The 15,843-nt window shown below is 39.1% G+C and overlaps 3 protein-coding genes across 6 annotated transcripts in view; 1 reads left to right on the top strand and 2 right to left on the bottom strand.

Moving 5' to 3' along the window:
- The first annotated feature begins 1,751 nt into the window (after window positions 1-1,751).
- LOC6504969 (protein cutoff) lies at window positions 1,752-3,331 on the top strand. The gene is made up of 3 exons (XM_001965683.3): window positions 1,752-2,638; window positions 2,694-2,934; window positions 3,003-3,331. The coding sequence occupies exons 1-3, from the start codon at window positions 1,974-1,976 to the stop codon at window positions 3,219-3,221; spliced, it is 1,125 nt and encodes a 374-aa protein (XP_001965719.1). The 5' UTR covers window positions 1,752-1,973; the 3' UTR covers window positions 3,222-3,331.
- A 2,018-nt stretch (window positions 3,332-5,349) lies between these two features.
- Window positions 5,350-6,920, bottom strand: LOC6505301 (protein cutoff). The gene is made up of 3 exons (XM_001965680.4): window positions 6,038-6,920; window positions 5,742-5,982; window positions 5,350-5,680 (listed from the first exon to the last, which is right to left on the bottom strand). The coding sequence occupies exons 1-3, from the start codon at window positions 6,700-6,702 to the stop codon at window positions 5,462-5,464; spliced, it is 1,125 nt and encodes a 374-aa protein (XP_001965716.1). The 5' UTR covers window positions 6,703-6,920; the 3' UTR covers window positions 5,350-5,461.
- Window positions 6,921-10,129: 3,209 nt separating this feature from the next.
- LOC6505300 (uncharacterized protein DDB_G0271670) overlaps window positions 10,130-15,843 on the bottom strand; it is a 49,625-nt gene continuing 43,911 nt past the window's right edge. For all 4 annotated transcript variants that reach the window (XM_044717441.1, XM_032451927.2, XM_044717442.1 and 1 more), the window contains 2 exons: window positions 14,418-15,075; window positions 10,130-14,288 (listed from right to left, as the gene is read on the bottom strand). In XM_044717441.1, the coding sequence (XP_044573376.1) occupies window positions 14,218-14,288; window positions 14,418-15,075 (729 nt within the window). In that variant the 3' untranslated portion in view covers window positions 10,130-14,217. The remainder of the gene's footprint in view (window positions 14,289-14,417; window positions 15,076-15,843) is intronic.

Genomic DNA, 15,843 nt, shown 5'->3' on the forward strand with positions numbered 1-15,843 from the left:
TGAAAAACAAAAATAATAAAGTTCAGCCACAACCCGCATTTTTTATATAAATATATATATATACATAAATTATTATTACGAGAGTTCAAACGGCGGATGGAGCGTAATGTTTAGCTTGACTCAAAATAAACCGAAAAATATGTGAAATAAAACAAAAATCCAAATAACGTGTTCTTATTTAATTTGGGAAAATGAAAAAATGGGGGGAGTCGTAAATAGAATGGTATTTCGTTTAATTCCTACCTAGAAACCAGTACTCATCCTTAATACACAAACTTTAATGATCCTTTTGGAGTAAAGATTCAGAACAAAAAAGATTTCGTTGCATACTTTTGTGTGTTTTGGAATAAAAGCTCTAGCAGTCCAGTAGGGAAGAAGAGTGAAAAGTCTATAACTCTTCTAATAATCGGTCGATTGATGTTTTCAAGATGAAAATTAGCCCTAGAAATAGTTTGCCATCAGAATAGTTTTTCAAATAGTTTCCTGAACTATAGCTATATCGACTAGACTGTTAATGCTGATCAAGAATATATATTCCGATCGCTTCTTTGGTGTTCAAATAGAAGCCTGGAACTCTTTATTTATATTATTTATATTATTTTCTCATTTCTGCCACTTCAAGAAGACCAGCACTTGACCCAATAAGATGAGGAATCGCGCAGAGATCGATGAAAGCAGCCATTTTAATGCCGCCATTTTCACTTTGAGGGGGACAAAATCATAATATACTTTAAAAAAATTGTTAACTACTTTTTACTGATTTTAGTTCATCACAACACATCATCATCACATCACATTTAGTTTTATCACATCAGCTATTTGAGGCAATTGTGGGGTTTTTATAACTTTTTGAAATAGACTACATATCCGGTTGACATTCCACATTAAAAGTGCATTTTTTTATGATAGTGTACGCAAAATTAGCGATCAGGTAATGAAGATCATAAACGACCAGGTACTAAGCTTCGACCAGTGAAAACTAAACGAAAAATCCATTCATGATCAATATCCCTTGCCTAGGACCAATTACATTTTGGAATGACTAAGAAAGACAAATGTATCTCCATTCTGGGCCTCCGCAAAGGCTATTGGCAAATGTATCGTCTTTATAGTCCACGATAGGAGACCACGATTACTGGACCACGGCACTGGATAGCTAGGTCGGGCCTGATTGGATGGGGATATCTCGGTGGAGAAGTAGTCAAGCCGGGGATCGTGTTCGGACCAATCCGTTCCAATCAGGATCACTTCAAGAAGGTTGGGGTCGAGGGGTATGGTGCATTAAAGCTACGGTTATAAATCACCATTGCATCCAGCAATTTTAATGCATTTTTTTTCGATGTCAAAAATGTTTAACAAATTTTTGAAACATTCATTAAAGCTTTCATATAAAATATCTCATTTAGGTAACAGTACGAATGAAAAGTTTCAAATAAAGGGTTTATGAAAGTTTAATTTAAATTTTTTTATTAATCTTTCAAATGAAATCATTTAGAAATTATAAAAATGATACATAAACACATTTCTGAAATTTTTCTAAAATGCTTCAAAAAAAATTTGTGAAACATTAAAGTCTATAAGAAAGACATGTATACATTTCAGAAATTCTTCAAACTCTGAACTTAAACCAAAAATCGCGAAAAAAATCAGAATACGCGAATAAGAGGACGAAATGTCTGTTCAACAAAGTAGTTCCAGACTTAATTGGGCACTGGCATTCAGAATACAGTTTTCAGAAACAGATTCATATCGATCAAAGGATCATTTTCCAACAAACTCATCAGAAAATCAGTCTCTGAAGCACCCAACCCTTTCCTCGCATCGCACTCCCTTCTCCAACACTGTAGAAGCTTTCAACACTTGGAGAAATCAACTCTGAAGCCGGAGCCAGTGACACTTCTCTCGAAAAAATAGAAAATTCATTCAAGGATTCAGAAAAAGGTAAGTTTCAAGAAAAGTCTTAGGAGAGCACAATGGCGCCAATTGGAGAGGACTTTGTGGACTTGGAGCAGCCGATAGAGCCGCCGCCAGTGGGGAACCTTCAGTGCCTGGAGCCCAGAGCACTGGGCTTCTTCAGCCTTAACAAGTACCGAGCCTTCCGCAACGACGCGAGCCAGCTGGGGCTCATCAAGGTGCCGCGGCCACACGGCTTCCCTCTGAACATGAACGTGACGATCGACCCAGGGTTCTCCAAGGAGCTGAAGCACTTCTACGGCGACTACTTGGACCACCTGCTCCGGTACATGGTGGCCAGCCCGATGCGCTTCTTCGCCGTCAATGCGGCTGGCCCGGGCATCCTGGCGAGGGTCACCATTGTGTGCCAGATGGAGCTGCTCCAGGAGGTGATGTGCACGCCGTACAACTGCACCGAGAACTGGCGGGTCGTGGCCCATCGGTACCGGAACACATCCTACATGTGTCTCGAGGAGCCTGCGGGGGTTGCCAACCCCAGCCAGCAGCAAAGTAACAACTTCGAGGCAGTGCTGAAGCAGATCATGTGCCACGGGGGGCAGGAGTACTTGCCGAACTGGCTCGAAGGCATGTCGGAGTACAAAAACGTCTTCTTCGGAAGCCTGGACGATGACGTTTCCATCTTGTATGACGCGACCATGGGAGGAGCTCGTGTCCGGAACAAGTTGTGAGTGCCACTCCATCCGAGTCCCGCGGAAAAGTAGCCAACCGTTTCGTTTCAGCGTCAACTCGCCCCTCGCAACCTTGTCGAACCTGCGGTTCATGGACTTCAAGCTGGGGCGGTGTGTGACCACCAGCTACCACAGCGACAGCTCGGCCTGCTTCGGCCCCATGGAGGCCCTCGCCTGGTGGTCGGAGTGCTACCTCAAGAACGTGAACCACATCTATGTTGGCTGCGGCTATCCAGTGGGGGTTGTGAACTGCCTTAAGAACCAGACCCCTGTCAGTCTTATCAATCACAGCGTAAGTTCTGCCTCTAATCCTCCCACCAACCACCAACCACCAACACCCACCTCAACGCACATTTGCAGAAAGACCTCTGGCGGCCGAATGTTTGCCACGTGTTCCTGGCCAACACCCTGCGCAAAATGCTGCGGGCCATGGAGGGGACGGACGACCCGTGCACCACCTTCGAGTTCAACTACGTCGCCGAGAAGCGCAAGATATATGTGAGGAAGGAGTCTGGCGCAAACAGGTACTCGCACCTGCCAGACTGGTACGTCCGGATGATGGAGGACTGCCCCGAGTGATCCCTGCAGAGCACATTCCTGATATTCCATTGGTTTCTAGTCAGCGCGTTCGGGTTGACTGTCTGTTTATGTAAATTATTATTAATTACTAAATAAATATTCCAGGATAACTTACACCCAAGCCTCATTATTCATAATCGATCGATAAGCTTAATGCTCTTCTAACCAAGCACTTCATCTCAAATAACAATTGTCTTTCCAAATATCATTATTTTCTTGTTTTTTCAAAATAGAGAAGCCACTCGTGTCCTTTCAGCGACCTGTTGAGTACGAATTTTTGTGTAAACATACAATTGATATAAAGCAAAAGATGTGATACCTGTCTTACCCTTTAATGAAACTTATTTGTTAATACTAGTGAATGTTTTCTTAGACTATCGGTGCGAATGAATATTCCAAGAATCGAGCAAAGGCTTCTCTCATTTCATGTCTCGAATAACGAATAAGTCGGGCATTCTAAACTCGAATGGGTCAAGCCCATCCCTTTCGAAGTTTTTTTAACAGTCTTAATGCTAATTTATATTAATGGCTAATTTATAAATGTAAAATAAAATTCAGCCAAATTGGAAGATTTTTAGAGTTATTAGTTTTTTAGTTCATTATTACTAGTGTTTTCTTACCAAACAAAATTTTTATTTTGGGAATATGTATATGTTAGATGTAGTAAAGTTTAGTTACTATAGTAGTAAGTAGTATAGTAAGTAGTTGAGTAAAGCTCAAATATAGCCATATAAATACACACAAATATAGTCGGAAATTTCAAGTATAGAAATTGTAGCATGCTCTGGGTTATCGACAGGTCCTTGCCCAGGACCTCCCTCCTCAGCCGATTCTGCTGCTGTTGAGCCATTGGACATTGTCTCTCGGACTGCCACCTCTGCACCCATCCTTGTCCTGCTCTGTTAGTGATCTGTTTCTCCGGCGGGCCTTGGTGCGATGCCTCTCTCTGCTGCCTTGGGGTCCATCCCTGTTCTGGGCAGGATATGGTGGAATTCTTCTCTCTGCCATCTCGGTGCCCATCTGTCCTGATGTCTTTGCTCTGTTGCCTCCTCCTAGTGCCATTTCCTCGAATTCCTCGGCTACTCATTAGCTCCTCTAGAGATGGTGTCCCTGATCGGTTTCCCAGACGGGCTTGAGTTCCCGAGCTGGGCACCTCTTGCTTTGGATGGGTCAGGCGGCACGGTTAGGATGAGGCATACACCTGATTGTATATCCATTTGTATGCTTCAATACCAGGTTACCTGCTGTGTTTGGGTTATGGCCCAATCCGACTCGCTTACTCTGGGCTTCAGCTGCGCCAAGGATCACTCGGATCCTTCTTCACTCGCTTATACTCTCGTACTTGGCTTGAAGGCTGTCCGAATCTCCAATCCGTAGAAAGTCCAATTCCGATTGTTCTATAACTACTACAGGATATAGTCAGCCCATCCTTATGAAATTATGAATTGTAGATAAGATATTTTGGCCAAATATAACATGTGTGGAAAGTCCTAACCCTCTAACTTGAAAAACAACAAAGTTACGGAATTCCCGATCAATCATTATCAGGCAGCTATAGGATATAGTCGACCGATCTCCCGTTCCGGCTTATATACGACCTGCAAACAAAAGAAGGATGTGTGCAAAGTTTCAACTCAATAGCTCTAAAACTGAGAGACTAGTTTGCGTAGAAACAGACAGACGGACAGACGGACATGCTCATATCAACTCAGGAGGTGATCCTGATCAAGAATATATATTCTTTATAGGGTCGGAGATGTCTCCTTCACTGCGTTGCACATTTTTGGCCAAAATTATAATACTTGTAAGTAATTTTTTATGGAGATATGCATCCTCAAAGGGAAAGGGGAAAAAGCCCGAGTCCTGGTTGAGACGATTTAGACTCTTGTGGTCATTTATGAAATAAAACAGGGTTTCTTCTCAATCGTTTTCAATTTCACCATCACACCAATCCATAAATTTAGTTTTTCCAAAAAATAAAATCCATAAAAATTTGACTGTTCAAAATTATTAAAAATGTTAGAAATTGTAAATTAGTTTGTCCGATAATCAGACTTGGTTAGTCTTATCAAACATATCGAAAACAAGAAAGCATTACGCTTTTCAATCAATTATGAATCATGAGGCTAGTTATCCTGGAATATTTATTTAGTAATTAATAATAATTTACATAAACAGACAGTCAACCCGAACGCGCTGACTAGAAACCAATGGAATATCAGGAATGTGCTCTGCAGGGATCACTCGGGGCAGTCCTCCATCATCCGGACGTACCAGTCTGGCAGGTGCGAGTACCTGTTTGCGCCAGACTCCTTCCTCACATATATCTTGCGCTTCTCGGCGACGTAGTTGAACTCGAAGGTGGTGCACGGGTCGTCCGTCCCCTCCATGGCCCGCAGCATTTTGCGCAGGGTGTTGGCCAGGAACACGTGGCAAACATTCGGCCGCCAGAGGTCTTTCTGCAAATGTGCGTTGAGGTGGGTGTTGGTGGTTGGTGGGAGGATTAGAGGCAGAACTTACGCTGTGATTGATAAGACTGACAGGGGTCTGGTTCTTAAGGCAGTTCACAACCCCCACTGGATAGCCGCAGCCAACATAGATGTGGTTCACGTTCTTGAGGTAGCACTCCGACCACCAGGCGAGGGCCTCCATGGGGCCGAAGCAGGCCGAGCTGTCGCTGTGGTAGCTGGTGGTCACACACCGCCCCAGCTTGAAGTCCATGAACCGCAGGTTCGACAAGGTTGCGAGGGGCGAGTTGACGCTGAAACGAAACGGTTGGCTACTTTTCCGCGGGACTCGGATGGAGTGGCACTCACAACTTGTTCCGGACACGAGCTCCTCCCATGGTCGCGTCATACAAGATGGAAACGTCATCGTCCAGGCTTCCGAAGAAGACGTTTTTGTACTCCGACATGCCTTCGAGCCAGTTCGGCAAGTACTCCTGGCCCCCGTGGCACATGATCTGCTTCAGCACTGCCTCGAAGTTGTTACTTTGCTGCTGGCTGGGGTTGGCAACCCCCGCAGGCTCCTCGAGACACATGTAGGATGTGTTCCGGTACCGATGGGCCACGACCCGCCAGTTCTCGGTGCAGTTGTACGGCGTGCACATCACCTCCTGGAGCAGCTCCATCTGGCACACAATGGTGACCCTCGCCAGGATGCCCGGGCCAGCCGCATTGACGGCGAAGAAGCGCATCGGGCTGGCCACCATGTACCGGAGCAGGTGGTCCAAGTAGTCGCCGTAGAAGTGCTTCAGCTCCTTGGAGAACCCTGGGTCGATCGTCACGTTCATGTTCAGAGGGAAGCCGTGTGGCCGCGGCACCTTGATGAGCCCCAGCTGGCTCGCGTCGTTGCGGAAGGCTCGGTACTTGTTAAGGCTGAAGAAGCCCAGTGCTCTGGGCTCCAGGCACTGAAGGTTCCCCACTGGCGGCGGCTCTATCGGCTGCTCCAAGTCCACAAAGTCCTCTCCAATTGGCGCCATTGTGCTCTCCTAAGACTTTTCTTGAAACTTACCTTTTTCTGAATCCTTGAATGAATTTTCTATTTTTTCCAGAGAAGTGTCACTGGCTCCGGCTTCAGAGTTGATTTCTCCAAGTGTTGAAAGCTTCTACAGTGTTGGAGAAGGGAGTGCGATGCGAGGAAAGGGTTGGGTGCTTCAGAGACTGATTTTCTGATGAGTTTGTTGGAAAATGTTCCATTGATCGATATGAATCTGTTTCTGAAAACTGTATTCTGAATGCTAGTGCCCAATCAAGTCTGGAAGTACATTGTTGAACGGACATTTTGTCAACTTTTTCGCGAATTCTAAATGTTGTTCGCGATTTTGAACTGGTGTTTGTTTTGAACTGGGAATGTAAGAAGAGCTAAGATCAAAATCGTGTAACATTTCTGAATCAGCCAAGTGTTGTCAAATTAGTTTTTAAGGATATTACCTTTATTAATTGGATCATAATTTCCAGCTAATCCAGCTCTCAGGGAAAGCATCGATAACTTCCACGCACAAGCTGATGAGCATCTTTTGATCCTCCACAAACTCAAATTATCCCACCTGGTACGAAATCTTTCAGAAACCTTTCCGAAATCTTCAAAAGTTTCAGAAACATTCTGCAGCACTTCTGAAATGTGTAAATGTTAGACTTCAACAATGTTTCAAAATCTTTTTGTGAATCATTTCTGAAAAATTTCATTTTAAAGATTAATGATATATTTAAAAGTAAACTTTCAGAAGCCTTTTATTTGAAAAAACTCATTTTTATTGTTACGTATCATTTCGGAAATGAAATCTTTTATATGAAAGCAATGTTTCAAAAAATTTTTATGTATTTTGTTTTTATATTTTTAGATTTATTTATTTTATTTTTTATACCCTTGCAGAGGGTATTATAATTTTGGTCAAAAGTGTGCAACGCAGTGAAGGAGACATCTCCGACCCTATAAAGTATATATATTCTTGATCAGGATCACCTCCTGAGTTGATATGAGCATGTCCGTCTGTCCGTCTGTCCGTCTGTCTGTCTGTCTGTCTGTCTGTCGGTTTCTACGCAAACTAGTCTCTCAGTTTTTGAGCTATCGAGTTGAAACTTTGCACACACCCTTCTTTCCTTTGCAGGTAGTATATAAGTCGGAACGGCCGGGATCGGTCGACTATATCCTATAGCTGCCATATAACTGATTGATCCGAAATGCCATAACTTTGGTGTTTTTTAAGTTAGAGGGTTGGGACTTTCCACACATGTTATATTTGACCAAAATATCTTATGTACTAAATTTCATAAGGATCGGCCGACTATATCCTATAGCTGTCATAGAACGGTCGAAATTGGTATAACTTTGGTGTTTTTTAAGTTAGAAAGATGGGACTTGGTACAGATTACTCTTTGGGCAAAATAATTCAATATGCCAAATTTCATAAGGATCGGCCGACTATATACGATCCGCTATATATATAATAATATAAGATGCGTGGCGCCACCTAGCGGACTGCGACTGAACTGCAAGGGTATATCAACTTCGGCTCCGCCCGAAGTTCGCTTTCCTTTCTTGTTTTTCTTTAAAATCTGCAGGAGAGTTTAAAATTTAACAATTTGAACTACACAGTCAAATAACATCGTCAAATACAACACTGGACAACACAACACTGGCTTTACTACACTGGTTTTTTTATATTTTTAGCAACAAAGAAAGGAAAACTTCGGTTGAAGCCGAAGTTGATGTAACCTTGCAGTTAAGTAGCAGCTTATATTATTATTATTTATCGGATCGTATATAGTTGGCCGGTTCTAATGAAAATTTCACCATCAACTCAATTTCTCATAAAAATGTTGGAAACAACCCCAAGGATCTTTAAAATTGTGCGTTTAAGGTTGTGACATTTCAGATCGTTCAGTTACATGGCAGCTATAGAATATAGCTGGAAGATCCTTATGAAATTTGGCAGATCGGATTAGGTTGCCCATTCCCGATAAATCAGTTGCATATATGGCATAGAATCATTTAGTTATTTGATATAGTCGACTGATCCCGGCCACTCCGAAGAAATAAGGACGTGACAGACTAGTTTGCATAGAAACAAACAGAGAGACGGACATATCGACTCAAGAGGTGATCCTAAAAAAGAATATATATTTTATAGGGCGGAGATGTTTTTGAAGTGAAACTTCTTATACGACGCCGGAAAATGTTGCGTTAAACGTTTAACGCTCCAGTGGAGGGGGAATAGCGTTGAACGCTTAACGCAACTCGGAAGGAGAAGAGGAAAAGAGAAAGATAGAGTGAGAGAGAGAGAGAGAGTGAATGAGAGTAAGGTATCGCCAGGCGCATGCGCTGCTATGGCGATACACGTAGTGCGTAACAGCTGCCTAGACTAATATTAGTGCCTATGCGTGAGTGCATCAAGCGTCCTAAGTGTCGAAAATTCTTTTTCTTATTCTTATCTCGTATTTTGTTATTAAAGTGTTTCCCATAATTAATTCGTGTTCTATATAATATTGACGCACTACTTGTAGTATTAGTACAGTGAATAGTGATTCAAACAAACAATAAAATGAGTGACAGTGAAAATACGCATAACACAGCGGATTCCAGGTTATGTGGTGGTACGTTTCTCTTGAATATTTCCATTGTCCATAACAGATGCACCTTGTGGATCATATCATCTTAAAATTAATATAAATTGGATTGGCAAAAATTTTAATGGTTTGATTTTGAATTGATTTTACAGCGGAAAAAGATGTAAGACATTTCATATCGTATTTTAGTTATCATAATCCAATTGTAAATATTATAGATATGAATCCGTCAGAACCCAGAGATGATCATTGATTTGGACTTTGCTTTATAATAAATTTATAAAATGTGAATTGAAGAAAGTGTTGGTCACTCCACCTTATCCTTTTATCCTTTCCCTCCCGCTATTTTTCTTTTATACGAAATAATATGCATTTTTTGGAATATCGCTAAGAAGTTTCACTTCTTTCGCGCGTAGGGACTCCACGCACACAATTTTTTTTTTAATGACGGTATACAGTGGCAAAACCTTAGAACAAAAACTATATCAATCTAATGGATCTTGCGATGAACTTGGGTGCGTATAAGTGATATTTTACGATGTCTAATATTACGTATACGCCTTTCCGATCGAGGCCATCCAAGTGTGGCTTTAAAAGACACGTTTTAATTTTTAAAAAATGTATCTTTTTCATTCCTAGAAATTAAACAAAAATGGTAAAAATTTTTATAAAATTAAATTATTCATTTTCCCATAAATACTTCCTTTTAAGAGTTTATTTTGAAATGACACCATTTTGACACCATTGAAATGCCAATAGTTGATTTTTTTTTTCCAAAATTATCCTCCAAATTAATTTAAGCCTTTAACCTTCACCCCAAAATAATAACACACTTCTATATATCTTGCTTTGAAATTTCTTTTTTTTATTTTTTTTGTCGCATTTTTAAGTTTTCTTTACACATTTACATTTATATAATATATATCTCATTCGTCATATATACTTTTATGCCTTTCTTATATCTTGCCATAATCTTCCGATTCTGTTGATTTTTTACTTTTACTTTTATTTGCATCGTTCTTTAAAATTAGTTTTACAGTTACATTTACATCTAAAAAGGTTTTCTCTCGTTTTTCATCTTGTTGGTTGTTTTTTTTTTTGTTTGTTTGAAATTGTTTGTGTTTTTTTTTGTTTTTTTTTTGTATTTTGTTTGTTATAATCTTTTCTGGTTGTGTTGTTGTCTGCTTCTCTATAAATATAATTTTTTTGTTGAGTTTTCTCTTTTGTTGTTTTTGTTTTTTGTTTGTTTGTTGTTGTTGTTGTTGTTGTTTTGTTTTGTTTTGTATATTTAATTTTAATTATAATTTGCAATACTCCCGATTTGTTTTCAACTTAAAGAAAGAATTGATTTAAAAATTAAGAATTAGTTAAGTTAAGCTTAAATTTCTAAAATGAAATCGTTCTGTTGTTGTTTTTTGTTTTGCTTGTTTAGTACAAATTACACAAAAAAAAAAAAAAGTATTATGTTCAATTCTCGATACTTGCCTACTTACGATAGCGTTTAAAAAAAAGTTCGAAAAACAAAAAGTGATTTTCACAATTAATACAATGAAAAAAAAAATAACATAAATTAAAAAACATAGAACCTAATTAAGAGTTAATGTTATTTCTTCAAAAGTGCTTGCTTTCCGTTCTCGTATTATATTTTTTTTACATTTGCTTTTATGGTTAGTAACAAAATCAAGTGACAGACAGGGCTGGATCATATGCATATATAAATATATATACTCTTCTATACACCAAAGTTGCATTTCTCGCCTCGACTGACTCTTACTTCGCTACAGAATTTGACATTCAAACACATTTACACAGACAATCCATAATAATTCTACATTTTTTCATTTAAGTTCATTAGATTTCGATTTTCAATGTGTGTGTGTGTTTTTTTTTTTTTCATTTTGCATTGCAAACATTTTTAGTTTTTGAATTTATTTTTTTTTTTGCTTTTTCGGTTTTTTGTGTAAAACTCTCTTGTGTGAAAATAATTTTAGATTTTCTGTCCATTTGGTGGAAAAATCGCTCTAAAAAAATTAAATCTGTTCTCTTCTGTTCTTGGAAACACTCTTCTACAAACGAAGAAGAATCGAAAACGCAACAAATTGGTTTTTACTTGACAGTATTTCTGCTTCTGCTTCTGTTCCCTCTTCCGTGTCCGTCTCCGTTTCCGTTTCCGGTCGCTTTAAAGTATTTACAAAATATATAGAAAATTTCACGCTCTGTTCTATCATTTCCCTATTTTATCGCCTCCTACTCCTTTTAGTTCGTGTATACATATATATATTTAGATAGATGATATATAGCTTTATGTTCATTACCCCGATTTATGTAAAAAAAAAAAAAAAAAAAAATAAAGACTTCTAATTACCAATTCTTTTCTTTTTTGGGACAAGAAATCTCTGCCCCCCTTTGCATTCTCCTCGCTGTCTGTCATTTCCATTATTGTTCAAGAGATATCTTTTGCTAATACTTTTATCAATTCTCCACCTCCTCCTCCATCGTTCTTCGTCCTTCCCCGTTCTCCTTCCTCCGATTTTATCTAGGGCTATATATATATATATATGTATATATACTCTAACACATACACATTGAAAAAAATGCTCCAAAATATAACATTTAGTTTTTGTTTCTTGTTGTTCTGCTGATTTTTGCTAGATTTCCCTCCTCTTCGCTTATATTATTATTTTTGTTGTTAGCTTATACTCGTTTTCCTCTATTCTATGCTATTTTTTGTATATAAATATTTTTGTAAGCTTTTCTTTTAAACAGTTTATAATGTTTGTATCAAATGTTTTTGGGCTGGTTTAGGATTTGCGTTCTTCTGCCGTACTCTCTTGACGATACAGTGCGGTCAATGGCAATAAGGCGGCAAGAATAAATTAAAAACTTTAGAAGCTGCTTTTTTTTTTTGCCATAAAACGCACTATCGACTATACAATGTATGTGTGTGTGTGTCTCTTTCCACCGAACAACAAATTAAAAACAGATTCAGATACAGATATAGGGGGCGAAAAAAAAGATGCCATCAATTATCGATTAAATTCTTTAACAAATGTTGAGGGTTGAGGGTTGAGGGTTTACACATGTTAGCTTATTGCACTATTACACAAATTTCTGCTACACATTTAGCTCTCTACGTTTAGTTTCTAATTCAAATGGGTATTACACAGATACAGATACAGATACAGATACAACACTCTCGCCGACTCCCGACTCGCCGTCTCGCTCGCACTCCGCATCCTCCCATCTCGCTCTCGTTCATGCTCTCTCTTCAATTTTATATTAATAATATTATATATATATTTCTATTCAATATTTCTATGATTAATGCTGGGCTACACACGCATACATACATACACACAAACACTCTAATTTGATTTCTGCTTTCATGTTTTCGGTTTTTTTTTCTAAATCGATAGATTTGAAAATAGAGACGGGCTTGAGAAAATTTAGAATAGTTATCGTTATCGTTATCGTTTCGCCATTATTGCTAAGGTTTCTGGTTCGGTTCTTTAGTTTGGTCGAGAAAATCAGTTATTACAGACTCTAGTTATCAGATTACTGACTTCAGAAAGTTAACTACTCGCCACACTGATTACGGAAATTGTTCTTACTTGTGTTTTACATCTGACATATTCTGTTAATTATATTCTGCTTGACTTTCTTTTTAGGTATATATATATATAATAGTTATATATATATATTTATTCATATATATATATATATATATATATATGTGTATGTGTATATATTTATAAAGCGTTACCCATTGGTGGTTTCTGTTACAACAGCGCATTTTGGTTTTTTTTTCTTTTTTTCTTTATATTTTTTTCTATATATGCTTTTGTTTTTTTTTAATCGGTTTTTTTTTACTAGCTTTCGGTTTTTTAGTTTTTTGTTGGTTTTTGTTTTTGTTTTTGTTTTTGTATTTGTATTTGTTGTTGTTTTTAGGTGTGCCACTCTTATACGGTTTTGAAATGTTGCTTGGTGTTTTTGTTTTCTGATAGATCTATTTCTTCTCTATAAAGTAGTACAATTAGATATAGGTATACGTGTATATGCTCTTCTAAACATATATATATATATATATGGGTTCTTGGTGTTTTTGTTGCTTGTTGGTTGTTGGTTGTTGGTTGTTGTTGATGTTTCGTGGATTAAAAAAGCTACATGTTGTTGGGATTTGTATGCCGTTACTGTTACTATTGGTGTTTGTTGTTGTTGTTGTTGCTGTTGCTGTTGCTGTTGTTGTTGTTGTTGTTGTTGTTGTTGTTGTTGTTGTTGTTGTTGTTGTTGTTGCTGTTGTTGTTGAACATGGTTGACATTTTGTTGTTGATTTTGTTGTTGAATATTTTTTGCAGCTCACTTATTGCTTCTGATTCTGATACTTATTGTTGTTGTTGTTGTTGGTCTTCTGTTTGTTGTTTATTGTTGGTGTTGTTTTATTTCTTATACCACTTTTGGTAACTGATTTCCCTTCCGTGCTGTTGTTGCTGCCTTTTCTTAAAAAACAATGATTTTTTTAAAAAATAATCTTGCTCTCCTTTGGTTTTTTTTTTTTTGATTTTCAAAATCGATGCTAATGTGTTGGGCGGAACTGTTTGTTGTTGTTGAAATATTATGCAAGAATGACAGCTTTCAGGGTGGTTGTTGTTTGTTTGCTTTGCTGTTGTTGTTGTTGTTGTTGTGTGCGAAGAGTAAAAAACACGCAAAAATCATTACGTTTCTTTCAGTTTTCATTCTTTCTAGTTTTTTAGTTTTAGTTTGTTTTTTTTTTTGTAAAAAAAAAAAATGTGTTGTAGTTGTTCTAGTTGTTGTTGTTGTTGTTATTACATCTTATAAGGTGGGAGCTGTTGCACACATTTCAGTTGTTGTTGTTTTTCATTTATTGTTGTTTTTTAAACCCTTTCTCTGTGGTGGTGTGTGTTGTGGTGTTACTGCGCGGTTGTTCCAGCACTAAGCATCAGGAAATTGTAGTTGCGATCCTTGTCCGTTTGATGGAAGCCTGCAATCCGAAAAGGGTACTCCAATTAGTGGGTGTTTCTATATATTTATAAACCAAAAACTATAGCAACTCTTTGAGGAATCAAAGAGCTACCTAGTCCCAGGCTAGTCCTATATAGATTCCACTTACCATTCGCTGGTCCACCTGCGGTGGGCACTGCCGCTGCCACTATGGTGGCTCCGCCATTCAGTGACGTGGCTCCGCCACCTGCCCCACCATGGAACTTGAGGTTCACACTCCGACCACCCACCAGATGGGCGGTGGCCGTTGCCGTGGGGGTTTGCTGCGTGGGCGAGGACGAACTGGACGACGAGCTGGACGACGACGATGAGGAGGACGACGAGGAGGACGATGAGGAGGAGGAGGACGACGAGCCAATGAACGAGGCCGACGAGGAGACGCCGCTCGACGAGGAGCTCGGTGACGGCGAGGGCGTTGACGGAGTGGGCGATCCCCTCGTAATGGTGGCACCGACCACTCCAGCTCCGGCTCCTGTCCCGCCTCCTGCGGCACCGTTGCTGCTTGGACTGCCCGCTGGGCTGCTGTGATGATGTTGCTGCTGCTGCTGCTGCTGCAGTTGCAGTTGCTGGGCCTGCTGCTGGATAGCCGTTGGTGAGATTGCCAGTAAGCTGTTGCCGTTGCCACTCTTGAGTGTCATGAACCCGATGGCCGGGGTCAGGGCGGCGGTTGCGGCAGCTCCAGTGTGTTTACTGCTGCCGTTGCCGTTCGCTGCGGCACTGATGTTGCTGGCTGGTGTTGCATTCGTTTTGTTTATCACAGTTGTTAGCTGTGGGCGAGGTCGAAAGGGCATTAGTCAGTAAATTATTCAAATTTGTAGTCCCAGATTACGATTTATTTCAACTTGTTTTTCTGGATTCTATTGGAGTGAAGGATTAATCCCTAATTAGGAGCACCTCTTAATTTAATAAAGACATGTCCGCCGGGGAGTAATATCATATTGGACGAAAGTGAACAGTTCTGACAAAATGTGAATGTTCTTGAGTCTATATCACTTCCCCAAATAACTGAGAGCCTATCCTTAAGCCTTTCCTTACACCTGAATCTCCTTACGTTTTAGTTCTGTAGAGACTTAAAAAAACCTCGAATGATAAAAATATTTTCTTAGATTAAAGATTATCATTTTAGCTCCTAAAAAACTGCATTAGAATCATATCTGCAAGAGATATGTTACCATCTTTCAATGTCAGTTTTCTACGATCGTGGTTAAGGGTTGAACCAAATCCAGATTCTGGAAAATCTGATAAGTATACCTTTTAATCTAATTCATTAACATTCATTTAATTTAAACATTTTTTTATTAGAGAACAGAGATATCCAAGTAATTTTTCCAAATAGACCCAAGTAATGGCACAGAAAGTAGCTGGAGAACAATATTGGATATCGTATTAATTTAGATTGAAAAGTATACCTAACTTTGTTTGAATTTTAGATTTTATTGCCAAAGTGTTAGATTTAGAAAAATTATTTAGAATTATTATAGTTCTGTTCAGAATCGATCGATAGCTCTGCCTATTCTCATTTATATATCTCATTT

The sequence above is a fragment of the Drosophila ananassae genome, chromosome XR (genome assembly GCF_017639315.1).
Source record: "Drosophila ananassae strain 14024-0371.13 chromosome XR, ASM1763931v2, whole genome shotgun sequence".
NCBI lineage: Eukaryota > Metazoa > Arthropoda > Insecta > Diptera > Drosophilidae > Drosophila > Drosophila ananassae.